A 17,835-nucleotide genomic window follows, 5' to 3' on the forward strand; every position below is an offset into this window, starting at 1 on the left:
CCGGAGAACCACGCCATGTAGTGTCCTGTGGTCCTGTACATCTTCCTCTGCATTGACTCAGAGTTTTGTTACAGTCTTCTTTCACTGCTAAACACAACTAATGGAGAAAGTGATAAAAAGCTGGAGCTGTTTCCTTCTGATTAAGAAATATTCTACCTGTTACTATCAAGTGTAGAGCATCTACAGACAATAGGTTCTCTTTGACACTGTTAAGTGGGAGCTTAGACTACCCACCACTGGAACGTTAAAAGTACACAGGCCATAAACAGAGGAAGGAAACTGATATGACTAGGCCTACAATAGGCTATCACAGCTTTTATAATGCAGTTTGGACAAGATAGTGTGACTAACCTACTTACCCCATCAATCTCCTGGTTTTACTCCCTTTCCTCCTTTTTGTTCCTCCCTTTTATTCCCTTTAGAAAGGGAGTTTCTAAAAACCTCTCACTGCTCATCACCTTTGCATCTCTGGATACAACACCATTCAGAAATGTGTAGTGGCAGTTTTTCTTCCTGGCTTGAGACTGACTGTAGTTATTAATTCAGAAAACAGTCTCACAGAAAGCTTCTAGGGAGACTTCTAGCTAATTCAATGCTAGCTAGAAACTAGGTACCAATTAGAAATTAGTGAAGACACCCTTGTTTGCACCTTCTTCTGAGGGCTAGACATTGGCAACAGAAATGGCCCAACTGAAATTACAGTAAACAGGGCTGTCCTATCAGCCAAAGTGGTTTATGCCTTTAATTTTTCACTTCTTACAGTGTAGATGAGAGTGCAGGACCCAGCTTGGCTGGCAAGCCCAGAAAAGGATCACTACCAAAGCATTTAAGACAAAGCCCTTAATCCTGCTTGGTTTCTAAGAGCTACTGGACAGACATAGGACCGCTGGACCACAGCAAGATGAATGAACACCTTGAGTCTTCTCACCTGAACTTGCTTGTGTAGTGGGCACATTTTTAGCAAGACACCCCTAATACACCTCCTAGAATATCATTAAACTGACACTTTTGTTCACTTCTGTAGCATGTTGCTAAATGAATAAATAAATCCCATTTCTCACACATACATCTTCACAATCAATGTCAACTTTGATTCTTCTGCCACTGTTACGATTGCTGTTGAGGGAGAACATTACAGATCACCACACAAACCCAGTATCCTGCACTATTTCTCCATCTATTCAAGAAAGCAAGAAGATTTACATTTGTATTAAATCAGGTAAATCCATAAACAACTCTCAGTATTTATATTTGCTTAAAGCTTTGCATGACCAGAAGTTCAGAGACACAGATTGAGATTGTTAAATACACTTCTTGCTATAAAGAAGTATAAGCATGGTTCCCTCATTTATATCACTGACTTGCCTAGGGACATTTCATCTCCCAGTAAAATGTGAGTATCTACATAACAGAAGCATTGGAGGCTTTGTCAGGAAAATCTGATGAGTGAAACCATTCACCTGGAAAACTCAGTTTGAATTCAGACACAGTACCCATAAAACTCTTAATAAGACTAATTGTTGACTAAACCTGGAGACCAAGTTGTATCACATGGAATTGTACTTTGTTGTGAAGGTACAATATTATGTAGAACCATAACCAGATCCTAATATGCTAAATTCCACTTTTTCCATATTTAAGGTCAAAACAAACCTTTGAGGGGTGAGTCACTCTCTAACCAGCATCTTTACAATTCTGTGGAAGATTCAAAATTACGGACTCTTTCTGATACTCTCATTAAGTATAGCACAGCACTACTACTAATGTGAGAGTGTCTCAAACTCAATGCTGTAATTTGGTTACAGTTCACAAGGAGATGAGCAAATGTTGCCATATTTGTATTAGAACAGAGGCCATCAAATGTTTCCTCTCAACAGTGTTCCTTTCTTCTTCCAAATTAAAAGCACTCATCTGTTCCTTGCTATTTTACAATAATGAGTTGTTCAACAATTCATTGAAAAGCAAGACAGTGGTTTTACGTTTTAATTCTATTTAACTTCCATGCAAAAAAAAACCCCAAACCCAAAAATCTAGTTTCTCTTCTAGTTCTGTTTGTAAACAGTCAGTTTTTGCAGAATCACCAAAGGAAGTAAGAAACCAAGAAAATATCTGGTACAAAATATATTTCCTTCAAGCTATCTTTAACTGACAACCAAAGCTGAAATATTATACATACTAACCTAAGTCCAAATCAATAAGTGAATGATTTCCAGCATCTACATTCTACTGCCCTGAAGAAATGAAGCATTCCAATATATTGCTTTCTAAAAGAAAAACTGCTATTATTGTTCCAATAAATAATTATATATGGCTGGTTAATTCTTCAGAGTCGGCACCAGACTGAATGATTTTGAAGAGTGTGTGCAGACTGTTTAAAAGACTGCTGTAGCTCAGACAGCACCACTGTTTTTACTGACAAGCAGAATGCACCAGACGGTGAATGATGCTGCAGCCTCCTGAAGACCCAAAATAAGACCAGAAAAAATTTTATAGTTAGTACAAAAGTGAGCAATGCAGGAGTAGCAATCAGCAGGTTTATGTTTTATATTCTTCAGGCAGCCAGACTAAGTGATCACCAATCTCAAAGTATGAAATAGACCCCTATGTGACTGGAGGATGGCAGAATACATGAGGCTTTTCAGAAAGATGTGCATAGCTTTAAAGTTTCAGATCTCTCAGTTTCAGGTCACAGATAAACAGTTCATGTTTCTTACACTGTACATAAAGAAATGTGCAGTTTAACAGAAATCTTAAAGCTGCAAAAGAAAGAAATCTTAAAGCCCACATGGGGAAATTAGGGACACTTGAACTGCGTGCGTGGGCCATAATAAAAGCACATGGTGATAGCAGCGAGTTTAAAATCATGGTTTGGCACTCATGACCAAGATTGTCAATTGTTTCAGGCTTCTTTTTCCTTGTAACTCATTACCAAATTCATGCATTTCATCCTTGGAGGGAACTTCTCAGTGCTTCAAAACACTGCCCCGGTGTTCCTTTTGAGACAGTGTAGCTTTGCCAGCTGGTCTGTGTTTGGGCATAATCCCATCAACGTGATCCTTGCAAAAGGCAGGAGCAGCATTATCAATCTCTTTTATAGTAATCCCTTTTACAGTAAAATGAGTTGTGAAAGGAACTAAGAACAGGGGATTTCTTATCCCAGGGAAACATATAGCCTTTGATTCAGTGATCTGTAGCTGTTAATGAATCACAGTGGATGTAGATCTTTCTCTGGAATTAAAGTTCTTTTACAACCTTTATGATAAGCAAGGAGAAGAACATTATCTGCTCCTTCAGCAAAGTTCACTCATCATTTGGTAGAGATGGACTTCCTCCTCTTAGCCAAGATTAGCACTGTCGCTGTGTAAAGTAACTTTGGACGTGGTATAATTCAGCAAGGGTCATGAAAACAGTGTCTTCCCTGGGCAAGAAACACTTATGACCTTGTATTAATATATAGCCCAAAGTTTCAGTAACAGGATGTTTTGGCAAGTGAATTCCATGATCACAAATTAGATTTAAACACATTTATATTTTATGCTCTCCAAAGCCCACTTTTATGATGCTATGAAGAAAACAGGAGCAGTATGAAGAGAATCAATACAATCAGACACACAAGAGTATCAAAGGTTATGCACATCTATTTGAAGTAAAAGAAATGGTACAGAACAAATATTATTGCCTTTGCCAATGTGAAAATGCTTGCACGGCTTCAGTGACACAACATATTCAGTCACAGCAAAACTCAGCCAAAAGATACAAAAAAGGTTATTTAAATGTATTTTAACCCATCATGAACTACTTTGATATTCCTTACCAGAAGAAGTCTATGTAGTGAAAGTATGTAATAATACAGATTATTTGATTATTATGCAAATCGCCATGAATAAAGAAAAGGATTCATTCTTCATCCTTGAACATTCCCTGAAATTTAATTTGGAACCTAATTTGCATTCAATTAACATTTTAAAGCACTACTTACTTTCTATTTTGTTTGCCTAGATGATTTAAATGGTAAGAGCAATTCTTTGCTTTTAGAAAAGGTGAGAGATGGGTGGTTTATGTATCAGTAGTATGTACACGGACCCAGACACTGATGCAGGTTCCTTCCTGCACTTGACAACTCTGCACCCTCAGGGGCAAGGCTTGGCTCTAAGACAGACTGAGCCTCAGTTACTGTAGGGAGAGAAACTTTCAGTCATCACTGCTCTCTTTGTTGAGCAGTGCAAGAAGAGAAGTTGGGAAGGACAGTGTGATGGGTCTTGTACCTCATCTCTGCCTATATCCTCTCCTACCTGTGAGATAAACATTGGCAATTGTAAGTTGCTGGTGTACAGTGGGAAAAAAAATCCTGTGTCCAACGAACATACTACATCAGAAGGGGATTTAAAATAATTTTTCTAAAATCTATCACAGAATACAGGGAGTCTGGGATTTGGGGAATGTAGTGAAGTATGGTTTGATTTTATGAACTGCTCAAAGATAAATCTGCACAAGATCCAGAGAATTTGTTAGGACTTGACTTAAATACATCCAACACAGAGTATGAAGCAGAAAAAACACATGAATGGCATATTCTAACCTAGGCATATTGTGATACGCTCTTAAATGCATTCTTACACAACTATACATGAAAGAAGTGATAGTTCAAAGACAGACAGTGACTTTGCTTTGAAGTAGGCGAAAAGCATTCACACAGCCAAAGCTGCGCCAGACAAACTCTGGCAACTCATCATCCTGGAGTGTCTTACAGTGCTGTTACCCCCAATTAGTCATCTCTATGCTTGTGGTTGCTCCCCCAAGCAGCTAAAGTGCTGTACTCATGTCAGTCACATTAGCTTAGATGCCAGTTTTGAACTGGAGTGACAGAGTCTTGGACAAGTATTCCTTTCTGGTATCTTTGGGGGTGGTAACTTCCAGCCCTGGGACAGGACAAACAGCTGTGGAAAGGAAACATCTTGGCAGATGGCTATAGCAGTTTGCTTCAGTGCACATCAGTCAGCAACTTCAGCTACAGCTCCTCAGACTGCCTCGCAGCTATCACCTCTCAGGTGCTAATTACCATCTCATGCGAGATCTGATATGTGACTGCTAACATTATGGATAAACTTAATATGCACTAACATATCCTTTGTGATGTGTTAGACTGAGATCATAACCATAAAATGCATCCTTGAAATGCTTTAAATATGATTTTTAAAGACTCCAAAATCTAGGTGCTGCTGAAAAAAAATTATTTGTTTGTTTTGTAAAAATTCATGGGATTTCTCTCTTCTGCTGAGGCTTACAGGTTGCAGAGTTAAATCTGAAAGAAACATGACAGTCTGCAAGAAAGGGGCCCCTACATTACCCTTGCTCTCCTCATGGCTGCTTCAGTGAACTGTTCATAATTGTCTTTCTGGACCAATTCTTGAGGATGTGTGCAAGGTTTAGTCCAATATTCAGCATGTATGAATAATCCAGGGTTCTCTCAGAAAGGAGATGTCTCTCCACACTAGTCTAAGAAGTCTGGAAAGTTTGTCATGACTGTTTCCTCCTTAATCTTCTACGGATGTTCCCAAGCCCAAATTTCTCATGGTATTAAGACTAGAATACCACAAGCATTCTCTGATCACACGTTTCTTTATACGCTGACAAATTTTTCTTCATTCTTTAAGCTGAAGTATTAGAATGTCTGTTAAGCAGATTTTTTTTTTCCATTCACCTTCTACTGGGCATCTCCCTGGGTCGTGCAGATCAGGAAGGCTGAAATTTCTTGAAAGCATATGATTATGTTCTCCGGGTTTCTTCCTCTGCGATCAACATTAGGATCTAAACATGCATAACAATACACTGCAGCATCTTTGACAGCCCAAACCAATCTCAAGTAAATCTGAAAAGCTGCTTTATGCTACATCAATATGTAATTAAGCTCTAGGCTTGTAGATGTTGATTTTCATATGTACTTTCCACAAGTATTTCAGTGCCAGAAAGTTGTGGGTTGAAATACTTCATTTGCACTAGTATTCCTATCAAGATAATCAGCATTTTGGATACTTCATATGAGTGTCAGATTGTAACTGTTGTCACAACAGTTAAAATCTCTGATGACTGATCAAATCTACAGATTCTACAGTTCACACAATAGCCAAGTAATATTTTCTAGTACTTTGAGGAAATAAAGGTCATGTAGCAATTTTCATGACGCATTCATGACAGAACTTGAAGCACTATTTTAGCTTATAATATATAGTTAATATACATAAATTAATGTATATTCATCTCAGTTGCACTGAAGACATACTGAACAAAATAATCACTGAATGTTTCTGTGTATACTGAATGAGGAATGTACTGTTAAATCAGCTCCACAACTGAACAGAAAATGGAGGTTGCTAAAGTTTCCTGACTCCTAAGTGGAAAGATCTAGTGAAATGGAACAGTGAAGACCCAACAAAGTAATCCTGTTTGAAAGAAAGAATAAAATAATTTACAGAAAGTGAATACAAAAAGATCAGGTGTTGAGTGTAGGTCAAATCCCAAAAATTGTCAGTCTGAGAACTACTAGTGTCTCAGGGAGGTTAAATCCTGAAAAGTTAGAGAGATCCAGAACTAAAAAGAACAAGCTAAGGCCTATCACATGATACTCAAGGAGTACAAAGCATTGGGACAAGCAATACACATGTTTTGGAGGAGTTCTCCAAATACTGACCAATGCTAGGCTACTGCTAGCCTGGATTTCACTTTTGCCTATCAAATTCAGCTGGTATTGCTTATTTAGATCCTGTTAGCTGCCTGCTGATTATGTACCATTTACTAAATCTTACTGAAGCCAAGTTAGGATTTCAAGCGAAACTTGCATGTTAGGTTCATGTTTCAGTTAAGTTCCTTTCCTAATATACTGTTAAATCTGTAGAAATGGGATTATCTAAAGTGCTGCATCAGATAAGTGAATTCATCCAGTTAACAATACTGCTTTTCAGCCCTCCCTTTCTCTTTCCTGTACACAGAACACACACATTCACAAAGTAGCATCATGTTAGTTTTACAGAGAAAACCCAGGAATGTCATCAAAGCAATTTTTTTGATGAAAACCAGCAATGGCGTTTGGACGATGTATTGACAAAAAGCTCTCTACACTTCACTATAATGTGATGTTGAGTACTTGTGTACTTCAAAACTTTCAATTGGATAAAAAACCCCCCAAAGTTTTCCCCCAAACCCAACTATATTAATTCCAGTGAAAAAATATTTAATAAAAACTAAGATTTTAAAATTACACTTACCTGGAACAAAGCTTCCCTGGACCACCTCTTTATAAGCCCACCAGCCTTCATGGATTTTTGGTGAATTTTGTTGAGCTAGAGAGAAATAATCAAAGAAACCACAAAATTAAGGCAAGGCATAGTAAATATTTAATTACATAAATTTTGAAAACTCTAAACAGGGTATCATCTTCTACAGAAGATGATATGATAGTCCTCAAGTTCCCGTGATTTTTATTCAATTTATTATATTATGCTATGCATCTGTACTTTATAGGACGTTGTCCTTGTTTCTCATATAGTAAAACAAACTCAGCCTCTGAAGAACCGATCACTAAACTTAAGAATACAGGCAGAAAATGAGTATCTATAGCAGCACTGATGGTTTCTGTGACACCCATAAATTCAGTATGGGATAAAAATGCAAAGAAAAAGAGTGTACTTATATACAGTAATCAATATCTAAGTCCAAGTCGGTGAACTGAAGAGCAGTTTCTCCCCTTCCTTTCCCAAGTTCCCCAATAATTTCTCACTTTGAATGGGTAGAAATGACAGAGTGAACCACAGGCAATAGCTGTGTCTGTAACTGCTTCTCCTCTCATCCCATGTGCTCCGAGTTCCAAAACCAGAACAGAAATGCATAACCCATAGCTTCACAAATACTGCCTTATGCTACAATGCTTAGGCAGGAGTATCAGCTCTTCCTGCTATCTTCTCTGTCTGCAATGCAGCAAGCAACCTGCTACTTATCCCCCAGCACAATCATTCTGGTAGCTAGGCAAGGTCCCAGCTTCTGTTCCGCGTGTGTGACATGCAACACTATTACAGCTACATTTGATAGCACAGGGCAGTTACGCAATGAAAAGCATCTTTGACCAATATCCTGAAGGTGTCACAGTAGAAGTCTAAGCTTTGGATAAGGCTTGCCCCTGATGAGACTGTTGCTTAAATGACTTCTCTACATTCCTGAAAAGCCAAGAGCAGAAAGGCCTTGATCAGCCAGTTTACTACTTGTAAGGTCATTATTTCTCTTTGTCTGAAGGAAATCAGAACTGGAGCAAATTTTGTCATCAAAATGTAAAAATCTCTGTTAATTGGAAATAGTTTCAAAGGGCATACACACACAGAGCAAGACAAACATGCAGTTGATTTCCATAGGATAGCAGATCAGAGCTGATATGCAGATATGTTCTGCCTTCACTTGTATTTTCCTTGGTATTTTCATATTTAGAGCAATTCTCACCGAGCTACAGACAACTCAGCTACCTTGTGTACCGTTAACTTAAATTTGGGGTTGGTTTTGTTTTATAAGATATTTTCAGTCTCTTGCACTAGGTCCAAGCCTTTTTTAACATAAATACACAGCTACATAAGATGCTGGATTTAGCAGCTTTCTGCTGCAGTTTCATTTCTAGATAACATTATATACAAAAGACACAATTACCCCGGGAAAAGTTCCAGCAATATAATAAAAATTGTTGTTGTCATTAAAAATTACAAAGAGGATGTGACATTCAGACTAAAAAGGATACAAGATGAGGACCATTACATACTGTTCTATCAGTTACAAAACAATATTTATGATTTAACTGACTGTAAATTGCAGAAACAAAAGTAAAGCTGAAGTTAATTAAACATACTGACAGAAGGACCAACACTCTGCTTTACCAGAAATCCAGACACACTAGTGGAATGGGGTATGTGTGGATGCAGATTTTTCCTTGCAGTACTGATGCTCGTTCCATTAATTGAATGGTGACATGTTAAACTGAAAGGACTATTCCACTGTGCATGCTTTACAGTTTGCAGATGACATTATCTTTGTTATTTTAGCTTTTATATCATTGCCTAGAGAAGTCAAACTGTGTATGGCTTTGTTGTACTGGACTGCGTTATACAAACATTTGGAAAATGGCAAATCCCAACCCACAATCAAAATATCTGAGCAGCAGAATATTCATATCCAGTCTGAACTGCAATTTTTTGGATCTCAGCACTGGTTTATGCAGGTTGCTTTTATGCCTCTGTGCTCTGCAACAGAAGGCCTTAAAGATTTCAGGATGCTTCAGCAATAGGAGAAGATACTAATAAGTGAGTCCCAACAAAGCCCAGCAATCATTCTTCTACTTAAAATTTCTCAGAAAATTACATTACATTAAAGCGCATCTTGTAGTAATATACACAGCTAAAGCTGTTTCAGCCAACCAGAGACAGCTGCATTTTAAAAGTGGGTGAAAAAAGTATATATGTAGATAGAGGCAAATTAAGAAGACTTCAGGAAAGATGGATATTTTCAAATGCAACTGCTTACTGTCAGCATTCATAGAAACATATACAGTCAAAAAATGTATTGCTTTTCCCCACTCTGGCCAATCTAAATGATACATGCTAGGTCCAGAAGAAAAATATGATCCATTATTCAGAGTTTAAATTAAACCCAAATCAAAAGACGCTGGCTCTGCAGCTCTGCTTCAGTGTGTTGCCCCAGCACTTAGTAAAGCTAATTCCAGAAGGAATACCTGGAAGATGAAGATTTTTTTGTCATACTTTTTTCAAATCTGCTGCATTAGTATGGAACAGACCGCATGAGATGAGCAAGAAAATTAGATTATCAAAGCTTTGTACTAAATAATTGGATGCCTGTGCAATTGCTTCAGCTATCAGAGAAGAGCATGACCTGGCATCAATCTGCACATTCCACAGATATCAGATCCTTATCTCTTCAATACACAGGAAAATGAAACACATAATAAGGACTACAGTAAGCAAAATAAGATCTTGTACCATAGCCATATAAAATATCTAAGATAGGGCAAAAGCAATGCTGGGAGTGCTGCAGATTTACAGAAAACTAAGGCCACTGAGGAAATCAAGAGGAAAGGCAGGTGGTTGTTGCGAGAGAGCAGCTAGGGAGACACTCCCCAGTGCCATGCTCTTTCTTGAACCCTGAAACCTCAATGTTTTATACCAGTTCAGGCAAAACATCCTGAAAAATAGTGCCGAGAGTGACTGAACACAGATTTCCACTCTGCTGTGCATGTGAAATCCAGCTTGGTGCCAAAGATTTACTCTGATGGATCCTACAGGGATTTTGCTTAGAAAATAAAAAGATTTATAAAGTTCATTTCTCTGTATGCATAAGGATGGTGTCTGGTAAGGCCTGGCAGGAAAGTTTGTCTTCCAAAAACTTCTCCTAAGCCATTACTCCAATCTATGTTACGCAAGTGAGCAAGAGGTCTTATTAAAGGAGAAAAAAGCTGTTCTCTATTTTGAAACATAATCAGACTCTTACCTGGATTAGTAATGGAACAAGGGAATATAAAATTAGAATGAACAAACATATGGACAATTCTTGCTGGGAATCCTATCTGGGACGCTTACACCTGATGCACGTACAACACAGGGCCTCTACAATTGGTGTATCAGTGCCCATCTGACAGAATGGCACTGTGCCTGCGTAAACAGGTTCAACCTTATGGCTCGGGAATTGTTGCCAAGAAGGATTCTTCATATATGCCACCTTTTGACACTGAAAATAGCAAAATTCTCTCAGCATCCTCCTTATTTCAGTTAAAGTAAAACTATTGTACCTCTCACTGCAGTTCTCCCACTTGAGGACCATAAAGAGACATGCATGCTTGCTGTGGGGATTCTGATACTCCTGGGTTCCTACCAGAACACTGCAGCTCCTCCATGGCAACTCTTTTTTTATTTTGGCATGACCTGTCACCTAAGATACTGAGGAGACAAAAGGTCCTGAAAGCAATTCTCTATTCCCAAGGAGGGCTAAATATCGAAAAAATAAAAAATAAAAATTTCTTATACCTCAGAGACTTCTGCTTTTACCACTAAAACCTGGAGTATGTCTCTTGCTCCCGAGAAACATTGTTACTTCTTCAAAGGCATCAAAATAAACAGGCCCATCTGAACAGACATTGCTGTTAGGAGCTGATTACCTGCATAAGTAGGCAACAGCAAATTTTAGCATCAGCACTGTATTCTGCTATTAGTAGGGACAGTCCAAAATGCCGTGTTTGTCCAAAGTGCTAGAGGATATTGAATGACCTCCATTTGCTACAGCGTTCTTTCCTGCGCTACTGAAATCACTAGTATCTGAGATTAGTAGCTCTGCTGATATAACACCATTATGTCAGATCTCTTTCAATGCAGCTGCTGTAGAGGAGACAGGATATTTATTTGGAGCTGATAAGACACGTGTTGCTTTCATTTTGTCAGATTATTGTAGGTATGTCTCATTGTGGACCATAAAATTACAGGCTAAATTCTGCAAGATGTTGTGCATTTTTGTTTCCTAGTGATTTCCATGTAGAGGCAAACAGCATTGTACAAGATCATAAAAATGTACAGTAAATGCAAACAGAAAGAGATGCCAATGCCCCATCAAGTCAGCAGTTAACTATATCTAGTGTAGAGGTTAAAATGAGTAGGCTTATATTTCAAAGAGAAGCTGTTGCTCAGTCAGTAAAACTATTTTGGAATCATCAGATAACATTGTATCAGATACCAGGTATCATGATGCAGCTGAAATACCTGCAGACAATTTGCAGTGCAATGAGATCCTCATCTTGTGGAATGCTAATGCTGACAAAATATAAAAGACTGTAATTAATACAAAATACCCCTCAGTAAATATGCTTATGTGCAAGGCATAAACAAGTCATTCTACAATTACTTATTTACTTTCTATACTTAAATAAAAGAAAGGCTTGTATCTGATGCCATCATTTATGTCATTCACATCTGAGCGCAGGCCAAGAGTAGAATCCTGCCAGATCAGAATTCTCCATTCACTTTACTGCCATTTCACACAGAATAAAAATGCTAGGCTGTGGAGAATCAGGCTCACAGCAGTTAGGGAAAAAAAAAATCTTTTTTCATCTGAATTTTATTGATCTGAGCTCTTCTCATTGCTATATTAATGACTCTGCATGCTTATCGCTACTTAACTTACATCCTAAGAGTCTGGGTTGTGATAACCTGGCTAGTATTGTCCTGGCATTAAATACATGATAACGTTTTCATCACTGTTACCCTTTCTGCATAGTTACGAGATTAAAAAGAAAACCAGCTGCAACTATGAGCCATTAGTTTGATAAAATTAGTGCAAGGCATTAATTCACTGCTAATACCTTGATAAGAAACTCACAGAAAAATGGCATAGTGCCTACTACAAGAAAAATTAATCCTTGAATCTGCTAATGCAATGGTGAACACTGAAAATGGAAGATATGTTTGTTAGATGCTGCTGTGATCTTCACTTATATCCACCCTTTGTGTCCCACAGACTGTTGGCTTTATAGGCCTTATCCTGGTTCTCTCCCAGATAGTGTAAGCTATTTTTTCCTTAGCTATGTAATGCTATTTGACTTTCCTTTCAGAGTTCCATAGTTCACTCTGACTAGCTCCATCACTCTCAAGGTATCTTTTTCAGTCATTGACAAATAATCCAAGGTGGCTGTGCCTTATGGCAGAAGTTAAAATTAGAGGAATTTTCCTGTAGTGTTTCCGAAGATCATGTGTTCTAATAGAATATTAGCCCTACAGAGAACAGTGAGGATGGTTTTAAAAAGGCTGTAGGAAGAACTTTAATCTTTTTTTGCTAAACTCCATTTTCTGAATTTTAGGTAATGTACATCATTTGCAATTATTTTAAATATTTTAATTACTACATTTTATATGGATATTTTGCATACTGTTAAACCCAAGGATGGGTTGCCTAGATTTTGGAGGGAACAGAAACAATCTGAAAAAATCAAGTTTCAACATCTTCAGTCATACAAGTACCAGCTTTTGGCTCACACCAACAAATGCCTCTTAAAGCGAATGAAATACACATGTATAAAGTGGACTTGACCACAGGGGAACTAAGTAGATGTAATTAGCTGAAGATTCAGCCCTCTATAATTAACGCTTGGTTTGTTTAAAACAAGTCTGTACATAATTGCAGCTATTATTTAAGATCATAGAATCCTACAATGGGTTCAGGTTGAAAGGGACCTTAAAGATCATCCAGTGCCAACCCCCCTGCCCTGGGCAGGGACACCTTCCACTAGCCCAGGTTGCCCAAAGCCCCGTCCAACCTGGCCTTGAACCCTGCCAGGGAGGGGGCAGCCACAGCTTCTCTGGGCAACCTGTGCCAGGGCCTCACCCCCCTCACAGGGAGGAATTGCTTCCTTAGATCTAATCTAAATTGACCCTCTTTCAGTTTAAAACTGTTATCCCTCATCCTATCCCTACACCCCCTGATGAAGAGTCCTTCCTCATCTTTCCTGCAGCCCCTTTAAGTACTGGGAGGCTGCTCTAAGGTCTCCCCAGAGCCTTCTCCTCTCTTGGCCCAACAACCCCAACTCTCTCAGCCTGTCCTCACAGGGGAGATGCTCCAGCCCCCTCATCATCCTCGTGGCCTCCTCTGTACCTGCTCCAACAGGTCCACGTCTGTCTTACACTGGGGGTCCCAGAGCTGAACGCAGCAGCACTGCAGGTGGGGTCTTTCCAGAGCAGAGTGGGGAGAATCCCCTCCCTTGACCTGCTGCCACACTTCTCTGGATGCAGCCCAGGGTACGGTTGGCTTTCTGGGCTGCGAGGGCACATTGCTGGCTCATAGTCAGTTTTCCACCCACCAACATCCCTAAATCCTTTTCCTCAGGGCAGCTTTTGATCCATTCTCCACCCATCCTGTATTTGTGCTTTATGTTTTTATGCAGCCTTTTTATATTAAAAGAACCTAACAACTCACACTTCAGACACTATATAAAACATCATTTATAAGTGAGTAGTCACAGAACAAGAAAGGTTAGCCTGCTTATGAATACTACAGCCTACATTGTATGCATCGCCATACAATGAGGGAGTAAAAAGAAAAGAAAGGATTATAAAGGATCAATAAATAAAATGCTTTCATAAGCTAGGCCAGATTTTTTTTTTTTTTGGATAACGTTTTGCTCACAAAACATGCAAATGCTCTTTCATTAAGTTAATACTTTCCAATTCCATAAATCCTTCTTTCACCATCCCCATGTGTAAAAGCTCTCACTGCTGTTGTGAATTCCAAACAGTATTCAACACAAGCAAAACAGACGTGACCTGTTTTTATCAAGTCTGAGGGCAAAAGTAAGGCACTATTCTGGGAACTCTGCTAATGGCACAGAGACTTGACTATTTAGTGTATTTTCTATTTATTGTAATTTTGTCTTCTGATAAGATTCCAATTAAAAACCTAGGCCAAAGGGTGATATTTCATACAAATAGACTCATACGTATGCATGTAGTCATACCAAACAATGTGATACAGCATTGCAACATAGCTAACTGCTGCATCTACTGTCCCTATGCAGTTGGCTTTTGATGAGATCACTGAGTGTCCAGCGTCACTAAATGTTGCTTGAGGCACCATAAACTATGATGTTTACAAGTCAGTAAGCCCCTGTTAGGACACATTATGCTTAAAGCACTCTCTCACCAGACCTCTGCAAGTATCTAGGAATAGCTCAGTTTGCAGAAAGTAAAATGTGTGTATAAGCCCAGCTCTGTTCAGCAAAGAGAAGGATCTTGTGCAGATACTATTGTCATCCCTTCCAGTGAAGCTTTTCACTACAGAATTTCAAATCTTAAAAGATGAGGAAAGGGGAAGAGGCAAAGGATAGCCAGTCTAAAGGCCACTGCACAGGGCAGGCAGGACTCCAGAACATCATTTCTTCCTCTGCTATTAATCTTGCATGTGACTGTGCATTTACATTCATTTACCTGTAAAAACAAGCTTGTAATGCCAGTTATCATGCCACTGTTCAAGAAAAGACAGAAATATAATTAGTTAACAACTTCCTTGCTTTCTGACCTCTGAATACTATCAAAACAGTTTAAATAAGCTTATGTGTAAGCAGGAATCATTCCCAATAATGTTTATGAAGATGAGATGAACATGCTATACCAAGCTCTTAAAGGAAGCTGTATAAATATATACTTTTGGGTAGTGGGTCCCAACTTGTAATAAGCACTTTTCCATAAACCATATATGCCCAAGCATGCAATTGTTTTAAGTTCTAACATAAATGAGCAAAACCACAGGTTGTATCTAAAGCTTTTAGTCAGAAAAAGTTAAAATCATTTTGGCTCACTCTTCCCTGAACACCTAAGTACAACAATGTAAATGATGGATTGCACTGCAGGGTGAATTACTTTATGTCACTGCACCCAATTTAACATGAAACTCTGCATACTGTTCCTAACTCAATTTGTAGAACATCAAATATCCCTATAAAGCTGCTGTCTTTTAATGTGACTAACACACATGTACAAGAGTTAGACCACATAATGTAAAAGACAGTATGTTCACTCTCTCCGAGTAATTGTTGGCTAACATGGCTGGAATACTAAGGCAGTGCTACACTTAATGTTATTTGCTTCAATTTTTAAAATAATACTTTTCCCATAATTTCTTCTTCAGCAAAATTTAATTTCTGAAACGACTGAGACAGGGAACTTCTATACAGCTCTCTATGCTGTCTGGGAAATCTGAGCAGTTTTGTTTAACATGAAAGAATGCTGATGGTTCTACCTACAAATTACTACCAACTAGGGATGTGAGCTTGTGCTTCCTCAGACCCCATACATATCTATGGGATTCACACTACTTTTGGATGGTGTACAGTTATTTTCCTTCTCTGGCACAAGTGTCAAAATTGCATCAAAGCTGACCTACTGCTAGAAATCAAAGCAATTAAATTATTTTAGGAGAAAAATACATAGCTGTATCGCAGCAGTTAGAACATAATACTGATTGCAAGCAGTGTGGGAAAGTCAAAGGGTAACACTAGATACTCAGCACCTTTCATCTCGGCCACAGATGGCATGCTTAGGATTTCCTGAGTCCTAAACCACATTAATACAATTTGGCTGTCTCAGAGTTTTCGAGGGTCTCTGACAGGAGTGCCAGAATACACAATAGTCTTCTCTGTGTTGTTAGATGGGGTAGTTCCTCTCCAATGAGTTGTTTAATCATGTCTAGATATAAAGTCTGAAGAGCCCTATAAAATAATGCAGTAAGAAGCAGCAAGATATCTTCTGATATTAACTTCAGAATAGCTCTTACTTTTCATCGCACTGCATGGCCTCCACTCCCATTAATTTCTATGCGGTTTGGGGACACTCAGCAACTTCAAAGAAACGGCCTCAATATCCTTGAGCCTTTAAAGTTCAATACATTATTAATGCTAAATTAATAGGGCTTCCTTTAAAAGGAAACCACAAAGTTCCTTCCTCAGAAGCACATATGATACTGACATCTCATTGGGTTTCTGACCCTAGTTGCTCTCTGTACTCTGAACAAAAAGTTACCAATCAGTAACAGTACAAACAGTTGGGGACTGTCCTGTTAGCTGCCAGAAGCAGATTTTTTTGTTTCTTTTCCCAAATCTTTGGCTCAAGGAAAGAGAAATTATTTCTTCAGCAGTCTTCCCATGAATGAGCTGTGCCCAGAATTTAAGTATTCATCACTGCTTAGGCAAACTCAAGGGGGAAAAAAAGAAAGGTCTGCCAATTAACCTCAAGACTAATGGCACGGCATCAATATTAGGTGCTTGATCCTACAAAATACACAGCAGCCTCAAATCCCACAGAATTCTACAGCACACAAGCACTTGTGGTCCAGGATGTGATATGGAAACATTCTGAAGAGCTACACCATATGCAGAGAATTCATAATGCTTAAGCAATATTATTATGAGCGTTTTCCACAGTCTAAACAAAGGGACATACCTGAAAAAGAGGGAAGAAGGCTGCCTTCAATCTCCCTTGAAAACTCAGCAGAACTATGAATGGCAATGTATAGGTCTTGTACGTATATTACTCTAACTTCAGTCAACACAAAGGATGCACATTCCTGAGACAGGGAGAGTAATTTTCTCCTGGCTAACATAACTACATATAAACAAAACCAATCACAACAAACAGCACAAGGTCATTCAAAAGCTAATGGGAATGGGGAGGCAAAATTATTTTGATTATACTGAATTGGATTCAGAGACCTAGATTTCTAGTCATCCTGGGGTTGACAGTCAGGGCACTAATCCAGATCATCTCACAGCTCACTGGACTACCTAAATCCTCAGCACTTAAACCTTATGTCCTGGCGCGTTCTGAGATCACAAAGTCAAAAAAAAATTTTTCTGGCCACGTAATAACAGCTTTGCTAGCATCAAGAAGAAATCTAATGTCAGAAGATAAGATATGGATCTACTTCAGGCAGAGGCCTCATGACAGAAAATTGAACCTATCATAATGCGGCTTTATTGCAAGTGCTCTTTACCATCACCACTTTCTTGCAGTTTATCAGTTTCTTAGCAATAGTTGGTTCTTGGTTACTAGATATTTCTTAACAGAATGGGAAAAAAAAACAACTTTGTAGCTATTTTTTCTGAACTGATAAGTGACAGCCTTTCCTCCAGTAAGCAGCAGTACTTTCAGTGTTGTTAACAGGATTATGATATATTTTTCAACATGAAGTATTGTTTCAGACTAAAGCAGATCTTGACTTGCTCAAAATAATGTTTCTACGTCATGCACATTTTCGAAAGAG

General features: G+C 38.6%; 1 protein-coding gene across 1 annotated transcript in view; it reads right to left on the reverse strand.

Annotated features, from left to right (window-relative positions):
* The window catches only part of CA10 (carbonic anhydrase 10), a 178,126-nt gene extending 160,951 nt beyond the window's left edge, over positions 1–17,175 (reverse strand). Inside the window, exons 1-2 of the mRNA XM_026861294.1 lie at positions 17,016–17,175; positions 7,263–7,337 (exon numbers count right to left, since the gene is read on the reverse strand). Coding sequence (XP_026717095.1) covers positions 7,263–7,337; positions 17,016–17,175 — 235 coding nt within the window. The remainder of the gene's footprint in view (positions 1–7,262; positions 7,338–17,015) is intronic.
* Between the last annotated feature and the right edge of the window lie 660 nt (positions 17,176–17,835).

The sequence above is a fragment of the Athene cunicularia genome (assembly GCF_003259725.1).
Source record: "Athene cunicularia isolate RWA chromosome 18 unlocalized genomic scaffold, athCun1 chr18_part1, whole genome shotgun sequence".
In the NCBI taxonomy this organism is placed as follows: domain Eukaryota; kingdom Metazoa; phylum Chordata; class Aves; order Strigiformes; family Strigidae; genus Athene; species Athene cunicularia.